The 16,610-nt window shown below is 43.7% G+C and overlaps 6 protein-coding genes across 6 annotated transcripts; 4 read left to right on the top strand and 2 right to left on the bottom strand.

Moving 5' to 3' along the window:
* Positions 1-54: 54 nt before the first annotated feature.
* Positions 55-1,933, bottom strand: EAF02_002581 (uncharacterized protein; the record flags this gene model as incomplete). The annotated part of the gene is made up of 6 exons (XM_038898629.1): positions 55-689; positions 798-946; positions 998-1,166; positions 1,219-1,497; positions 1,560-1,636; positions 1,689-1,933. 6 exons carry the CDS (start codon positions 1,931-1,933, stop codon positions 55-57), a joined length of 1,554 nt encoding a protein of 517 aa, XP_038760917.1.
* An 804-nt stretch (positions 1,934-2,737) lies between these two features.
* Positions 2,738-4,977, top strand: EAF02_002580 (uncharacterized protein; the record flags this gene model as incomplete). Its single annotated transcript, XM_038898628.1, has 4 exons — positions 2,738-3,084; positions 3,142-3,718; positions 3,778-3,903; positions 3,961-4,977. The coding sequence occupies 4 exons, from the start codon at positions 2,738-2,740 to the stop codon at positions 4,975-4,977; spliced, it is 2,067 nt and encodes a 688-aa protein (XP_038760916.1).
* A 750-nt stretch (positions 4,978-5,727) lies between these two features.
* On the bottom strand, positions 5,728-6,869 carry EAF02_002579 (uncharacterized protein; the record flags this gene model as incomplete). Its single annotated transcript, XM_038898627.1, has 2 exons — positions 5,728-6,415; positions 6,466-6,869. The coding sequence occupies 2 exons, from the start codon at positions 6,867-6,869 to the stop codon at positions 5,728-5,730; spliced, it is 1,092 nt and encodes a 363-aa protein (XP_038760915.1).
* Positions 6,870-7,775: 906 nt separating this feature from the next.
* On the top strand, positions 7,776-10,726 carry EAF02_002578 (uncharacterized protein). Its single transcript, XM_038898626.1, has 2 exons — positions 7,776-8,010; positions 8,198-10,726. Exons 1-2 carry the CDS (start codon positions 7,895-7,897, stop codon positions 10,179-10,181), a joined length of 2,100 nt encoding a protein of 699 aa, XP_038760914.1. The 5' UTR covers positions 7,776-7,894; the 3' UTR covers positions 10,182-10,726.
* Positions 10,727-10,837: 111 nt separating this feature from the next.
* Positions 10,838-12,816, top strand: EAF02_002577 (uncharacterized protein; the record flags this gene model as incomplete). The annotated part of the gene is made up of 4 exons (XM_038898625.1): positions 10,838-11,102; positions 11,166-12,440; positions 12,492-12,667; positions 12,724-12,816. 4 exons carry the CDS (start codon positions 10,838-10,840, stop codon positions 12,814-12,816), a joined length of 1,809 nt encoding a protein of 602 aa, XP_038760913.1.
* A 345-nt stretch (positions 12,817-13,161) lies between these two features.
* EAF02_002576 (uncharacterized protein) lies at positions 13,162-15,102 on the top strand (the record flags this gene model as incomplete). Its single annotated transcript, XM_038898624.1, has 3 exons — positions 13,162-13,298; positions 13,350-13,452; positions 13,510-15,102. The coding sequence occupies 3 exons, from the start codon at positions 13,162-13,164 to the stop codon at positions 15,100-15,102; spliced, it is 1,833 nt and encodes a 610-aa protein (XP_038760912.1).
* Between the last annotated feature and the right edge of the window lie 1,508 nt (positions 15,103-16,610).

Genomic DNA, 16,610 nt, shown 5'->3' with positions numbered 1-16,610 from the left:
CGTTAAAACGATATCATTACGCTTATCAGCCTCGGTTCTAAAATTCTACCACCTCTACATTTCAATAATTCCGATAGGTCCATTATATTCCCGTCTTCCAAAGCAGAAATAGAATATCGCACCGAAAAACAACCATCCACCCATGACAACCACGCTGTAATTCATGTTCTGTGCGGTGACAGGTTGCACACTTGGAAATGTGCAGAATACTATCGCCACGAGAAGCCAAACAACAGCAATAACATTGACTATCAATCCCAATGTGTCACCTAACCTGAATGGTCCATATTGGCTTCTCCTGATATTCTTTCTACCATAGATTATCATGTAGATAATTGGCACAAGATAGGAAGCATACATTCCCAGAACGGACATCGATACGATGGCATTGAAGGCAGTACTATTCCCGAGGTATATCAGACCAAGCAACATTTCTACTACAGTCAAGGCTACAATAGCACGAACAGGTACTTGGGTGGTCGGACTGATGTGAGCGAAATACTTCGAGTATGGAGTTGCGGAATCACGAGCAAACGCCCAATATGTTCTTGAGGTTGAGGTACAGCCGGCGGCGTTGGCGGCTACGGCAATAAAACAGACGACTAGGACCATGATAGTTGCTCCAGCGGTATTATTCGTCACGTTTTGATATAGCTGCATGAACGGGAAGCCGGTTGGAGATGCAAGTACTAGAATTACAATTATCAGCAATATTCTCATACTGGACTTTCCGAGTGTCGAATTTTGCTTCATCATGCCGTTCACAAGTGGAAAGCATGAGAAAAAGAATTGCTTACATTCATTCAAGTCGCCAAGGGAATACAACAGCATGATGCAATACCCAAGTCCCAAGATTCCATTCACAGCAACACTTCCGACCATAGAAATTGGAACATCTCGTGCGGGGCGTGGCATTTCTTCTGCTAGATGACAAGCCGCATCATAGCTTTGTGGAATAATTAGCATAACGTAATAAGAGGGCTAGGATACAACTTACCCAAGGAATGGATATACAGCACTCAAGAGACCCACAAGCCATGATACCCCGTCACTCTCCCAGCCACTGGTATTCGTTACTTCGGTAAAAACAAAATGAGCATCGTGCTTGGGTGCCATTGCTCCAAGTACTGCCATGATTGCTACGAGACCGGCTAAGTGTAGAATGCCTAAGACTATCAGTTCTGTTGGACTATCTTACTGTGTTTTGGAGAAAGCTACCTGACGCTAAGTTTGTGTGTGGAAGTATCTTCGATCCCCATATATTCACAGCAGCAGAGTATAGAAGGACCATCCAGTAGAATAGCATACCCTGCCATCTTGTTGGCACATAGCTGTCTGGATTATTGAGTGTTACGAGTCCTTGGAATTGCAGTCCTGCGGAAAATGCTGCCGATTCTGTAAGAACAATTTGCCCACCGATGGAGATCCAGCCTGTGAACCAGGATGCAATCTTCATCTGGATTTTTGGGGCCAGAGCAGCGACGAAATGATATTGTCCTATGTCGTGTCAGCGTTAGACAACATCCTTGAATGAGTTTGTTTGTTTGGTTATTACTTACCGCCAGCTGTCGGCCAGATGGACGCAATTTCGGCTAGCGATGATGATATCGCCAAACTCCCGATCAACGAAATACAGCTATACAAATGTCAATAAGATTAGTCTCTTTCGCGTGTCTGATATGACTTACTAGTTATAGAAAAGACATGGAGCTCCGCCATTTGCCAACGCTGCTGCTACAACGCTGGATAATGCTTCCCAAGTTGCCATCAAGCAAAGACATAATGAGCCAAGTGACCAGACCGAGAAGTCTTTGCGTAGTTCCTCTACATGCCCTGCTACTAGAACCTCCCCCTTTTCTTCTTCTGTTCCAATGAATGACGGCCGGGACGCTTTCGTCATGTCCTCTTTTTTGTACTCGGTTTCGAAATTCATGTTGAAAGAATACTTAACAATATGTGTCCCAGAATCAATACTGTTGAGGTTGTTCGTACGATGCCAGAATCAAAAACTGTCAAGTAATTAATATAAACATTGCAAATCAAGGTAGACGAGAAAACGAGGAGGTATAGGACACTCCAGGCCTATCTCTATCTCATATCAAACCTCCAGCAACAGAAAGCGGATCCTTTCCGTTATCAAGTCCATACAAGGACTGTAATTTTGAACAGTCATGTTGAACTAGTCCGAAAAAGCTTAATAAGATTGAATGCCGACGTTGAGACGAGAATGAAACGTCTGCCATGTACAATCCTCACAGCATAACAGCCTAGCAGGGCTAGTGGATTCTATTATTTGGGACAATCGGTCATGGGATTGGCAATAGGTATTAGCTAGCGATACCGGGTATTCGAGAGATACCCGTACCCGTGTTTCGATGACAGCCGAGATAACCGAGATAAACGGATGGATATTTGTATCTACCAATCATGTGTGAGCGTGCAATCGGAATAGCTGTATTTAATGTAATGTGTATCATTTCCAAGTCGGGTAAGTGATGGCAATGTTAGCACATAACCGATAGTCTGAAAGTTTACCAATGACTTCGTACCACGCTTTGTAACTATATTAGTTTGTTTTCCCTCTCAGCTGCTTTATACTTCACATCTTTCTTCATATTCTTTAATCAGGTTGCACAGTAAAGTTGTATTCGTCAGTCTATTCATTGGATTGATTTTTGTCAACCAGAATTCAATATCATTGCCACCATAGCACGAACCACACAAAAAACCCCGCACCATGGCCCCTCCAACCTCAAGACCTCACCCCCTCACTCAACTCTCCCTTCCCGAATCCAACATAGCCCGTGATACCATCTTGGCTGCCCACAAACCAGCCCTCATATCCTTCCGCACCATCGCGCTCGAAGAACCTCTCAAAGCCGAGCTCCAAAAATTTCTAGAAATAGAACATGCCGGCGCTTTAGATGCTTCAACTCCTTATCCCAAGAGACTCGCAAGAGTCACTTATGATGTTATTGGAAGTAGTAAAATACCCAAATATCACGAGAGTCTTGTGGATGTCGAGGAGAGCGTCGAGGTGGACAGAGAGGTGGTTAGTGAAATGCATCATGCTATGTTGACTTTGTAAGTCATATTCCTCATTTCCATTTTTTGCATCACACAGCTAATACATTCTCCAAGAGGGGAATTCGACGAGCTAGTCAAAGCTGTCTGGGCATCTCCCGTTTTTAAAGAAGAACTTGCGCAGCTGAGTATCCCAGAAGGATTCGAAATTGTTGTCGAGCCGTGGCCATATGGAGGAAGTATGACGGAGGAAAATCCTCGATACTTCCAAGGTCTCTGTTTTGCCCAAGACACTCGGAATAAAAACCCAGATTCAAATTTCTACGGATATCCTCTCCCTTTGATTCCAGTCATGGATTATTCCACAAAGGAGATTGTCAGAATTGATAAACTCGCTACGGGGGGTATTGAAGATGGGTTTGAAGTGGGCACACATGACAAGGAGATCTTGAAACATTGCAAGCCGGCGGAATATGTACCGGAGTTGTTGGAGAATGGAACGAGAAAGGATATGAAACCTATTAATGTGGTGCAACCCGAAGGAGCGAGTTTCACGGTTGGAGAAGATGATAGTTTGGTGGAGTGGCAGAAGTGGAGATTCAGAGTGGGGTTTAATCACAGAGAGGGAGCTACTATTCATGATGTGCATTATGATGGTAGAAGTGTTTTGTATCGATTGAGTGTTTCTGAGATGGTGAGTTTGATTATTTCTTGGATTGTGTTGGAATATGGTGCTAATGGTTCTATGAAAAGACTGTACCATACGCAGATGCTCGATCTCCATACTACCGCAAGCAAGCCTTCGATTTCGGAGACGGCGGCGCAGGAAACTGTGCCAACAACCTCGAGCTAGGATGCGATTGTCTAGGTGTCATCAAGGTTCGTATTTCCTTCAATCCATCATCTTAATTAATCCACAATATCTAACAATCTCAGTACTTCGACGGCACCAAAACCGAAAGCAACGGCACCGTTTCCACAAGCCCCAACGTCATCTGTCTCCACGAACAAGATGCCGGCATCGGCTGGAAACACACAAACTGGCGTACTAACCGTGCAGTCGTCACCCGTCACCGCGAACTAGTCGTTCAATTCATCATCACCCTCGCCAACTACGAATACATCTTTGCATACAAATTCGATCTCGCCGGTGGAATAACTGTTGAGACACGTGCTACGGGTATCGTATCCGTCGTCTCGATTGATGCCGGTAAGAAAAAGAGTGAATACGGAAATGTTGTGGCTCCTGGTGTTTTGGCACAGAACCATCAACATATCTTCTGTGTGCGTATCGATCCTGCTATCGATGGACCAGCCAATTCAGTCATGATTGAGGAATCCCATGCCGTGGCTGATAAGAAGAGGAATCCATATGGCAATTTCTATGAAGTTGTTTCCAAACAAGTAGAAAAGGCATCGTGGCTAGATGCTCAGCCAATGAACAACATGGTTGTGAAGATGGTCAACCCAGGAAAGCAAAATCCAATCAGTGGAAAGAATGTAGGATACAAATTCATTCCCGCGGCGACACAAATGTTGCTTGCGCAGGATGAGAGTATACAAGCTCAACGGGCGAGATTTGCTCAACATCACGTGTGGGTTACGAAATACAAGGATGGCGAATTGTATGCTGGTGGTAGATACACGCTTCAGAGTCGCAAGGAAATTGACGGAGTTGGCGACGCAGTTGCGAGGGGAGAGACTCTAGGAAAGGATGGTGATGATGTGGTTGTTTGGAATTGTTTTGGATTAACACATAACCCAAGAGTGGAGGATTGGCCGGTCATGCCGGTGGAGATCCATGAGTTGAAGATCAAACCGGCAGATTTCTTTGAGGCGAACCCATCGATTGATGTTCCTAGCTCGAGAAACATGTCGTCCAAATTGGTTGGAGAAGGAAGTACGAAGAAAGAGGAAGAGAGTTGTTGTAAAGCTAATGGAGTCAAGTCGTGACTGGGAGGAAGCTTGAAATAAGTAAATAAATAGATAGCATTTGTACAAACAGCATTGCGAATTAGAATCTTTGCATCTCGTAATCTCTAAAATAATGATATATTCAAACGTGTACAGGGAATAAATACATGAACGTTTGTTGTCACCTCGTGCATCCTCGGAGAATGAGATACTGATATAAGCGCACGACCACGACAATGACCAAAAAGGTATCTACACTACATAAAGCCTCACAAGACACTAGCTTTTCCGAAATTCTATAATGCAATGCAAAATATAGCACACTTTAACAATTTCCTGAAGTCTGGAAAGCGGAGACGAGACGTGAGACCATCTTCGAAGGTTGAAGCATTTTGAGCGCGGAAAACAACCGCACTCCACTTGCAGGAGCAAAGCAATTCACTAGATAATCAGAAAGCGGGAGTATGATAGACGTAAGTCTTAATTCTATAGCTTGCGATGTTATGAAGGCGAACTCTCTTTATCTTTCATCACAGCTGACCTCTGGCGCTGTTCGTGATGTGGAGTTACGGTCTCGCTATTGGTAGTCAATCCATTATTCTCGGCCAAGTCAAAAGCAAAGCCTGCGAACTTTGCCAACAGCGTTGTGGATGAATCAAATGGAGGATTGGCTTCATGCTGATACGCAGATGTTTTCTATGGCTTTCTTGGTGAGAACAAGGGACCAGAATGCTTCGACGTCTGAGACAACCACACGGATGTGTATCAAAAGACATCGTCAACTCATGCTCAACCGATAGAAACAGTGAACGACTTTGGCCATCCACTAACAAAACCAGACTGATCAGTCTCCATACCGGATGAAACATCATCATATGGAAAAGCATATCCCCGGCCATGGTGATTTGCTTCATGAACAAGTCGAGCATAGTGATTGGAGACCTTGTGTCGATAAAACTCTGATACTCTTTCCTTGTGTGGCTGATGATTGTTGCTTAACAGTGTCGATCTATTGAAAGCCGCACTAATACGAGCTGTGAGAGGTCCTGTCGGCCCAGCATTGTTGGAAAATGGGCCAGAACTACAGCTAAAGATATCTGCAGTAGATGGCTTCGAGAAAGTCGCCAGGCCAGGAAATGTTAATTGCCCGTTACCTACACGACCCTCTACTTTTCCCCATTCAGCTTGGGTGTCGATAACTAATGGTGTGTGTGTATATTTATCCCAGACTTCATTGACGTAAGATTCATAATAGCCATCAAAACCCGGTTCATGATTGGGGCTCAATACTCGAAGTTTTCGACCACCACTCTCTACAACCAATTTGTCCCACCCTGCGCCGTCAATCTGACTTTGTGCTTTTAGGCCTTCACAGATAGTCTCTAGACCGTCTGCTCTCAGACCATGAATTTCTTGTGGTCTACCGTTTTCAGGTATAAGTTTCATAGAAATTGGCAAGCTGACAAAGTCGACATAACTATTGCAAATTAGCAATCTTGCAGGGTACTAGGCGATGGGCAGAACTACCTTATATTGGCATAGATTTGAGTTTGATTGAACGTAAACTCGCAAAATGCCCAGTTTGTATTAATATTATGATCAGAAGGATTGGTGACAGATGGCTCAACCAATGCCGGTCCTGGGTTGACGAAAAACTCCAATTTCTTGCCTATTGAGAACCAGATCCTTCCTCCAGCAAGAAGAGGGATTGTGGCAATAGTGGTACTACCTTGTTTCCCCAATTTAATAGCACAATCTGCTGAAAGTGGATGCACGGTGTGAGGTGGGGAGTCAGGGTAATATGGTGTCTTTCCATCGGCTCTCAGTAGAAAGACACGGTTGTTATTGTTTAATGCCAGCCCCGTGATGTAAGCATAAACTTCATCCGAAGGGTAACGATTTTGTAGTTGAATATCTAGAGTTTGAGGCATGATAGAATATATGAAGATAAAGCAACAGTAGACGTGTAGCAGAAGTTTCGTGTTGACGAGTTAGTGAAGCTTGTATATGGCATATGGAAAGAAAATACAGAGAGTGTAATCTGAGAACTGTGGGGTAGTGAAATCCAGCATTTAACATGAAAATGCCCAATGACGTATGTAACAGCCGACTTTCATGAATTGGATGTCTTTTGAACGATTAGAATGTAAGAGATCCATAGGAAAGATATTAGACTCAGCCCCGTAATGGTGGCGTCTTATGAGTTGCCGAAGCTTGGTCTGATTGTGCCATGGCACAAGTTAGAGAAGAGATGCTGATGTGTAGACGAAACCACGAGGTGAAGATTCATGCCATGGTCATTTGTTAAGTCCTTCATAGTGATTGGTTTTGCGGATTGGTGTGGTGAGAGGAAAATAAATGAAGTCAAGGAAGAAGGAAGGTTTAAGGAAGGGTTGGAGGGGGGTTTCTTTGAAGATGTTCACCAGGTCCAAAGAGATATCTAGAATATAGCTCTAGTAATGAATTTGATTAATGACGCTCCGCTGGGCCACTGCCGTGGAGGCTTTTTCGCTTCGCGCTCAAAGATTAGTTTGGATTTGAATGCCTTGGTTGTTGAATGAGCAGACAATACCTACTAGGTAGCTAAGTAGATAAAGAAACGGGGGTTTGTTTAAATATGTCCTGAACAGATACATACAGTATACCGTACAATATTGGAAATGTTGGGGAAACCAAAATGTGAATGGATGACTAAAATGGTATCATGTGACTACATCATGTAGACGAGCGGTGATGACTAATAGTTCCACACTAGCCTTGCACACAAAACCCACCCATCATCTTTATAGTTTTCCACCTTTTTTTGTCCGAAGAACGGCAACCATCAAACATCATCAACGCAATCAACAACAGCTGCACAATCAAAAAAAAGCACAGATAAACCCCTCGAGTATCAAACCTTGTCACCTTGTCATCTATTTTTATATAGGTGACGGTCTGGGGAACAACAGCCAAAATGGTATACGATTGGGATAACAAACAGGATATATGCTATAGTATGTATATTGAAGAGAAAAAGTCATTGGAGGAGATTATGGAATACTTGAAAGAAAATATGTCATTTAATCCCTCGTAAGTTCATATCTTTTTATATCTTTATATCTTATCAAGCTTCTTCACATGGCACTGCGCTACGAGCTATAATCATAGCAGTAGTAAATTATGACATCCATATCATCATGCATCATATATCGATATACCCACCCGTACCACTCGCTTTGACAATCATCGCGATTGACCTTCACTGACATTTTATAAGTAAACGCGCATTTCAAACCCAATTCAAAAAATGGGGGTTTCCTTCGAAACAAAATCCTGCACACAAGAACGAGCCACTCGTTCAACGCATCAAAGAACTATGGGACATCAATACATCACAGCGCGATATGGTTACCATTCTCGAACGAGAGGGTTGGGATATCAAGGAACGTGAACTCATGCGCGTCAGAAATAAGAATCGCTGGCTTCTACGAGTACCTAATGGTAATAAATCAAAGAAACAAACGGATCAGGATGTGGAAAGTCAACTACAACAGGCATTTTACAATAATGGAGCAATACTAGAGGGAGAACAACAGATGGAAGGGTCGATGGAAGGGCATATGGAAGGGTTACCACCAGCTTCATCCATGTCCAAGGAAGATTCCCGAGCTGAATCCCCGCCACTTAGCCCTGAAGTCATGCAGAAGAGAAAAGAGCGTCTATCCAAGTTAGCGGCCGAATCCGATGAAAAATGGAATACTCGCAAGCGTCGTCGTCGAACTCGTGGCTGGGCTGGTCTCCCAGCAGATCCTCCAGGACCTCCCCGATTCCCTTCCGAAACCACCATCGATGAAAGCAAAAATTTCTTGAGACTTGATAATCTTTTGTATCGTGATATAAGGGCTAGATTTCAACGCATATGTGAAGAAGCAGGTATCATAAAGAAGACACTCGCTGGACCCGAGCGTTGGGAAGCTGCAAAGGATAGCCTCATACAAGAGAGTGAACATCTACAATCAGTCTTCTGGAATACGCAAGAAAATTTGGATGCAAGAAAGCTGGCTCTCGATGTTGTTTGCGGCGACGTGACGAAACGAATGCGAACATTGGAGCGTCGTATGACCATTGCTGAAGCCAAGAATGCGTTGGGAGTAAATCCAGAACAGTCCAGGGAACTTCGTAATTCTTTCTATCAGATATTGAAAGCTGATCATTTCACCAGTAAGCTTGAAGCTGGAGAAGAACACTGGCAGGAGCTCAAGACATCCTGGATCAATGGCTCAGAGCTATTACTAAATCTACTTTCTGGGGGAGACGCTGATCCTCAGCACGCGCAGAGAGTTAAGGCAATGGAGGTTTTATGTCGAGATGTCATGAAGCGTCTTCGGGATGACCAGACTAAACGTGATCCAACTAGGAAGAAGAGAAAGTTCGAGAATACTTTCCAGCCTGATCAAGCTATGGACCAATTCCACCACAGCCAAGAGGAAACTCCAGATTTTCAACAAGACCCACAGGAAGCTCTCATTCAAACAGCAGCGCATGCTCATGCCCACTCGCAGAACCAAGTTCAGTCACACATGCAAATACCAGAATCTCACATGCATACACAAGCTCGTCAGGCCCACGCTCAAGCTCAAGCCCACGCTCAAGCTCATGCTCAAGCCCAAGCCCAAGCTCACCAACAAGCTCAGGCTCAGGCTCATGCTCAAGCCCAGGTTCATCAACAAGTCCAGGCTCACGCCCAATCTCAACCTCAAGCTCATACGCCTGTTATGGTCAGCCATGGTAATATGCAGAATCACACTGATATGCATATTGATCCATCTCAGATCGATCCATCTTTACTTAACGCAGCCTCCAATGATCCAAATTTAATGGTTCGTGGGATGCAAACCCAATTTGCGGACCCCCAATATACAGACCAACAATTTGTCAATCAAGCTGCACAAGCATTCCCATCTGTAACTCCTCCATCTCTACCAGTTTACATTCGATTGCACCCAGAATCAGAAATAACCGCCCCTAATCCGTTATGGATTGCGATGCTGAGCGGTACCTCTCTGGAAGAACTACATCGGGTAGCTACAAGCAAATTCCCAAATACATTGGTGGGTCGTGTCGCCGGATCTATGGGAGGATCATCTGAACAAGAAGTGACCATACCCATTGACAATGACAGTGAAATGGAGGCTTATTTGGGCACTTGTGTGAAGCCACACTTTATTGTTGAGTTATTGACTGGATGGAAGAATGCCTAGACAATTGGTGAGGGGTAGTTTATTGATTGGGATCACAGCGGTGTTACGGCAGGATGGGAATGGTGGAGTTTACGGTGACCTGCTTATTCTCCTATAGGAAGAGGGCCGGGGCGTTTCAAACTGGTGATGAAAGCATGCTGTATTGTATGCAACTCTTTGGTTTCAGCTTCTTAAATGAAGAACAGCGGGTGGAGGGACGATAGACTGATGACCTAGACCTAGGCATGCACTCTTTGCTCCATAGTTGATACTGTACCGTTTCCCTTCAACTGTTAATATTCTCAATCAAACCAATCGTTTTAATACAGATTATTATTACAAATCATAATTCAGAAACTTTCTCAAGATAATGATCAAAACGCACTATTCCCCGTCAGTATCTAATCAACAAATAATTAAGCACCATGACTGGACTGACAGACTGAGCAATTGATGCCAATGGATTACGTGCTGAAAATGTGTGGGGAAGCGAAGCCTTCCGTTAAAGCTTGGATGGCTTTTGGATCCTCAGATAGATAAATTATTTCCGAGCCTTGCGAGATAAGAAGTATTTATACTACCACCACCGCGCAAACCCAAAACCCCAAAACAAGACCTGTTTCTACTGATCTGCGAATTCAATGCTAAGTCCCTCGACTTCAATCGATATTTGATTTATGTCGTTCCCTAGAAGGGTCCCTTCATCGGCCCTGCTGTCAAGCTTGCGCACATCCTCATCTCGATCCCAATTTTGTCTCCGATCCCCCGCAAGCAAATTAAGATATGCATCCACAGAGCAAAACTTAGGAGAAGGTCGATCATTCAAAGGGCAACTTTACGAAAGCACCCAGGCGCGGTTGATCAAAGAACGTGCGGAAAGGCAACAGTACTCTAAGAATCGAAATGAAAGTGCTGGAGGAAAGAATTCGGCTTTGACATTCGGTGCGCAGATATTTTTTAGGTTTTGATAGCATATTGGACACTGCTGATGAATCGACTATACAGTTATCATATCGGTGGCTATAGGAGGATATTATTTCGGCTCCTACAGGAATCCCGGTACACCTACGTCTTCCACTACCCCTCTTTCAACCACAAAAGCTCTTCGACATAATACAGGCCGCTCAAATCTCGAATCCGCGTGGGCGGATTTTGTCGAGATAGTGGGCAAGGAAAATGTTTCTACCATTGATTCAGATCTGGAGAGCCATTCGGGCAGTGAATGGTCATCTCATTTGAGAAAGCCTAGTGAAGTACCATTTATGGTAGTTTCTCCTTCATCAACAGAACAAGTTAGCGAGATTATGAAGATTTGCCATCGAAGAAAAATACCCGTTACTGCATACAGTGGAGGCACAAGCTTGGAAGGCCATTATGCTCCTACACGAGGTGGCATTTGCATAGATTTTGGAAGGATGAACAAGATTCTAAAACTACATAAAGATGATATGGATGTGATTGTTCAACCAGCTGTTGGCTGGGAGCTCCTCAACGAAGAGCTGGCGAAGGATAATCTATTCTTCCCTCCAGATCCAGGTCCAGGCGCCATGATAGGAGGAATGGTAGGAACTGGATGCAGTGGGACAAATGCATATAGATACGGCACCATGAGGGAATGGGTCATGAATTTGACTGTTGTCTTAGCTGACGGAACAATCATCAAAACAAGACAGAGACCTAGAAAAAGTAGCGCTGGATATGATTTGACTAAGATATTTATTGGAAGCGAAGGAACCCTAGGATTAGTTACTGAGGCCACATTGAAGGTCACTACAAAGCCGAATACTACCAGCGTGGCAGTATGCAGTTTTGAAAGTATAAAACAAGCAGCGGATTGTGTTGGGAAGGTTGTCACCGAAGGCGTACCGATTGCCGCCATCGAAATCTTGGATGACAATCAAATGCTGAGCATTAACAAATCCGGTATGACAACTAAAGCATGGCTCGAAGCACCCACACTTTTCTTCAAATTTGCAGGGACGCCTAATGCTGTCAAAGAGCAAATCAGTATTGTTCAGAGGTTAGCAAAGGCAACGGGAAGCAAAACTTTTGAATTTGCGAAGAATGCAGAGGAACAAGTTGAGCTATGGAGTGCAAGAAAAGAAGCTTTATGGTCTGTCATGGCGATGCGGGAAAAAGATGGTGATCATGTTTGGACTTCGGATGTTGCTGTACCAATGAGTCGATTGCCGGAAATCATTGAAGAGACGAAAGCGGATTTGGCCAAGAGTGGATTGTTTGCTTCCATTGTGGGACACGTTGGAGATGGTAACTTTCACAGTGAGTATTTTTAGGATTCCAGCTTTTCACAAAATACGCTAACATGTACAGCTATTGTCCTTTACAATGATACCCAAAGACAAATCGCAGAAGAAGTAATGCATCGAATGGTCAAGAGAGCCGTGGAAATGGAGGGTACTGTGACTGGTGAGCATGGAGTTGGATTGATCAAGAGAGATTATCTGAACCATGAATTGGGCGAGAGCACAGTTGATGCTATGAGAAGGGTATGTGCCAAACTATCTTGTCATTCAGTCGTATTACATTTACTAACACATTGTAGCTGAAATTTGCATTCGATCCCTTGTGTTTATTAAATCCAGATAAGGTTGTGAGAGTCGAGAAGCCTAAGCCAGGAGAAGTTTCAGAATGGTAGTTTAAATAGAAGATACCAATAAAATAGTTTGAAGAATGTACAAACCTGGATTGCCACAGTTATGGTAAAGTAATCATCTTATGAAGATATGTAATATGTATAGAAATTTAATAGTTGAATCAACTAGATAAGATGAATATTGTAATTTTAAGACATTGAATAACAATCCGCAGACATAGAACCTCAACCATACATTCCAACCCAATCCAATGGTTACCCACTTGGGAATCTAATGCTATCCAGAATTGGACATTTTCACGTGACATTGTACCCATGCTCCTCCTCACCCTCCACTTTCCCCTCATTTTGATTTACCTTTCCTTCCACCACAACAAACTATTTGCAATGGTTGAAACAAATCAAGAGCCCCGCAAATGGGTTGGTTACCCTTCTCCAAAAGAAGGCCCTAATATACCATTTGTAAGAACGGATGACAAGAATCCTGCATTCCGAGGATGGCTTTTGGTGGTAGTTGGATGGCTGTATGTATTCTTCCCAGCCAGTCAGAGCTGTATCCCACTAACGTCCCAAAGTGTTTCCAAAATTGGGTTCATTCAAGGTCCCTTATGGAACAATGCCAAAATGAATGCGTTGAGAGATATCAAGGGTTTGGACGAGTACTTTGAAAGATGGGATGTAGGTTGAAGTGTTATATCCGATACGGTTGATGAAGATTAAACAATGCACAAACAGCCTACAGTAATTCCACTCGCGATTGATTCACCATCTAATGCAGCATTGGATGATTCCGATATTAAGTCCGTTCCTGTCGTCCCAGAAGACTCGGCTGAACGATATCGTTCGGTGGCTGAATACCACACCCTTTATCGTACCGGAAAATTAACACCACTAGCCGTCGCGGAATCACTTCTCCCCCTGATCAGGAGAGATATTAATCCGCCAGGAGCTTATTCCGTTGCTTTTACTGAGAGTAATGTTGAAGAAATCCTAGAAGCTGCCAAAGCATCAACTCTGCGATACCAGCAAGGCAATCCTTTGAGTATTCTCGATGGCGTTCCCACTGGTATCAAAGATGACAGTGATGTTGCAGGATATAGAAGTCATGGAGGAAGAAAAAAGAATGATTCATTGTTTATTGCTGCGAAGGAATCTACTTGGATCGTTCAACAATGGCAAAATTCCGGTGCTCTTATCATGGGAAAACTAAATATGCATGAGCTTGGTTCCGATACTACTAATAACAACCCAAATTGGGGCACTCCAAAGAATCCGCACAATTACCAATATTACCCCGGTGGTTCTTCCGGGGGTCCTGCTTATGCAGTTTCTTCTGGGCTAATTCCTTTTGCTCTTGGTTCAGATGGTGGCGGAAGTATTCGCATTCCATCATCATTCTGTGGTCTTTATGGATTGAAGCCTTCACATTCACGAGTTGAGAACACTGGAAGCACAGTTACTGTCAATGGTCCTCTTGCATCAACTATGGCTGATCTCGAAGTGGCATATCGAATTATGGCAAAGCCTAATCCGTCTGATCCGGTTGCTGCGCTATTTAGTCCTCCAAAATCTCTTCGAACTGCACGTCCAAAAGTCATCGGAATTTATAAAGATTGGTTCGACCGAGCCGAACCATCTGTTCATGATTTATGTACCAAATTTGTGGATCACTGTGAAAAGTCACTTGGTTATACAGTTGTCCCAATCACAATCCCGTACTGTCCTGAGGGTCAACTTGCCCACGCTATGACTATTCTCACGAATATGGCCTTACGTGCAAAGAAATTTCCATTCTCGGCCTCAGATTGGCTCAAGGATGCCACTCCCTCAAACAAGATACTTCTCACAATGGGTGCATATACTCCAGCTCGGGATTATCTCCTCGCCCAACAACTTCGCAACCTGCTCATGCAGCATCTGTCTTTCCTTTTCAAGAAATACCCCGGTCTCATCATCGTTACTCCTACTACGCCAATTCCAGGCTGGGAAATAGAACACGAGGGAGACTTGCAACACGGGGCATTCGATCCAAATAAAAGTCTTAGGAATATGGAATACGTATGGTTGGCCAATTTCACGGGTATTCCGGGCATTAATTGTCCAGTTGGGTATGTGGATCCGAAGAAGGGAGAGGGTAAAATTCCAGTGGGGATAATGGGGAGTTCGGAGTGGGGAGGAGAAGAAGTCTTGATCGAATTTGGGAAGGAGGCTGAAGCTTGGCTGGGAAAAGAAAATGAAGGAGGTGGAAGAAAATTGCCGAGGGGCTGGGTGGATGTTGTGAAGGCGGCAAAGGAGAAGGTGAATGGAAAATTGGTTGAGGGAAATTGATGAGCGGGGGCTAGAAGCGTGGATCTAATGATGCAAAGCTTTCCTGCCTAAAGATTAGGTTTGGATTTAGCTATTGCTTCGACTTTTTAGACCGAATGCTGGTGTTCAACGTTCATCCAAGCACCAGAGCATATATACCCGATCATCAAAAGCATGTCATATCGAACCCAGAAATTGGCTGAAATCTTTCTCTATCTCGAGTATTGACCTTCTCTATGTTACCACTCATATCCGTATCCGTTTCAAGTGAAGTTTGGTGGAATTGAGTATTTTTAAAGGCAGGATACACAATCTAGTCAGAATCGCATCGCTTCAGGTCAATTCTGCTAATTGTAATAGCCAGCCAGCTTCGAATATGCTGCCACAGCACGGTGTTAAACGCACTATGCCTATGCACGTTCCAGATAGTTAATGTTCTATTCCAACTTCCCAACAGCTATCGAAGTTCTACTTGCTATAATCAATACTTTCCTCGCAATATGTCCCGTCGCTATCCTCTTGATATAAGCATCTGATTGTCGTGTTTAAGAATCGGCTTATTGAGTACAATTTCAATCCATAACTTAAGAACAGTCGCTTGTGGATGTCGTGGTAGTAGAGAGAATTGTTTATGTATCGGCTATTTGCAGTGATTTTAGTCTGATAAGTTTTGTGCTTGGATCTATCATTTGCGTTTGGGTCATTCGCTTCTTGTATTTTACCTGCGTAGTTCGGTGCTGTTGATTTGTGGATGATCTTGCATGATGATTGGTCGATGCAGCTCCAACAAGATTTTGTGTACAAAAATCAGAAAGGTGAACAATTTGTCAATCATTTTTGTAATCTCGAATGCCAAAATGGAAAAAATACCAAGAACTAAGGAAAAGCTATATTCCTTTTAGTTGTAGCTTTGCGGCTCGAGTTCACTCGAATACTAATCTCATACACTGAAGTGAAGATGCTCACTAATCAATCGAAAATGGGCTGGTTGGTCAACAAAACGTCGAGTACTGATTTTCTTATTTGGTCCAATTTGGCTTCGATGAGATTTGATTGGTAGGGTGGTGTTTGGATGGAAGTTGCATTCGGGAAGCTGCAGCTTTCGAGGCTAATTTCTCCGCTCGGTGGGTTTTTGGGCCACCCAATCGTTCTTTCTTTCCTTTTTGAACTTGCCAAATTGCGCGTTACTGCATTTGAGAAAGTTCTCAGATGTTTCTGAGATCTCAGAAGCCGTGAACCTCGTGGAATTAATATACCGGTGCCAAATGAAAGGACAACCAACAACTTCAAATGGCATCTCTGGACAAGTACAGTGAGATTATTATTCCCAATCGAAGCTGCGCGTGTCATTTGAGCAAACAATTCAAAATTCTTAGGATGGTTCATCAACCTCTTGTTCAACCAGCAGATCAAACATGATTTCATGCCAGCAGATTTCGATTTTCTGCCTGATGCCGAGCCTTGGATTACGTATATTGAGAATCATGTGTTCTGGCAAGTGCTGAAGGCATACGTCTGGCGGAGTGGCA

This window comes from Botrytis sinoallii (genome assembly GCF_014898435.1).
Source record: "Botrytis sinoallii strain Bc 23 chromosome Unknown BSIN_004, whole genome shotgun sequence".
Classification (NCBI taxonomy): Eukaryota; Fungi; Ascomycota; class Leotiomycetes; order Helotiales; family Sclerotiniaceae; genus Botrytis; species Botrytis sinoallii.
The sequence above is the reverse complement of the archived record's forward strand: the minus strand, read 5'-3'. Positions and strand labels throughout refer to the sequence as shown.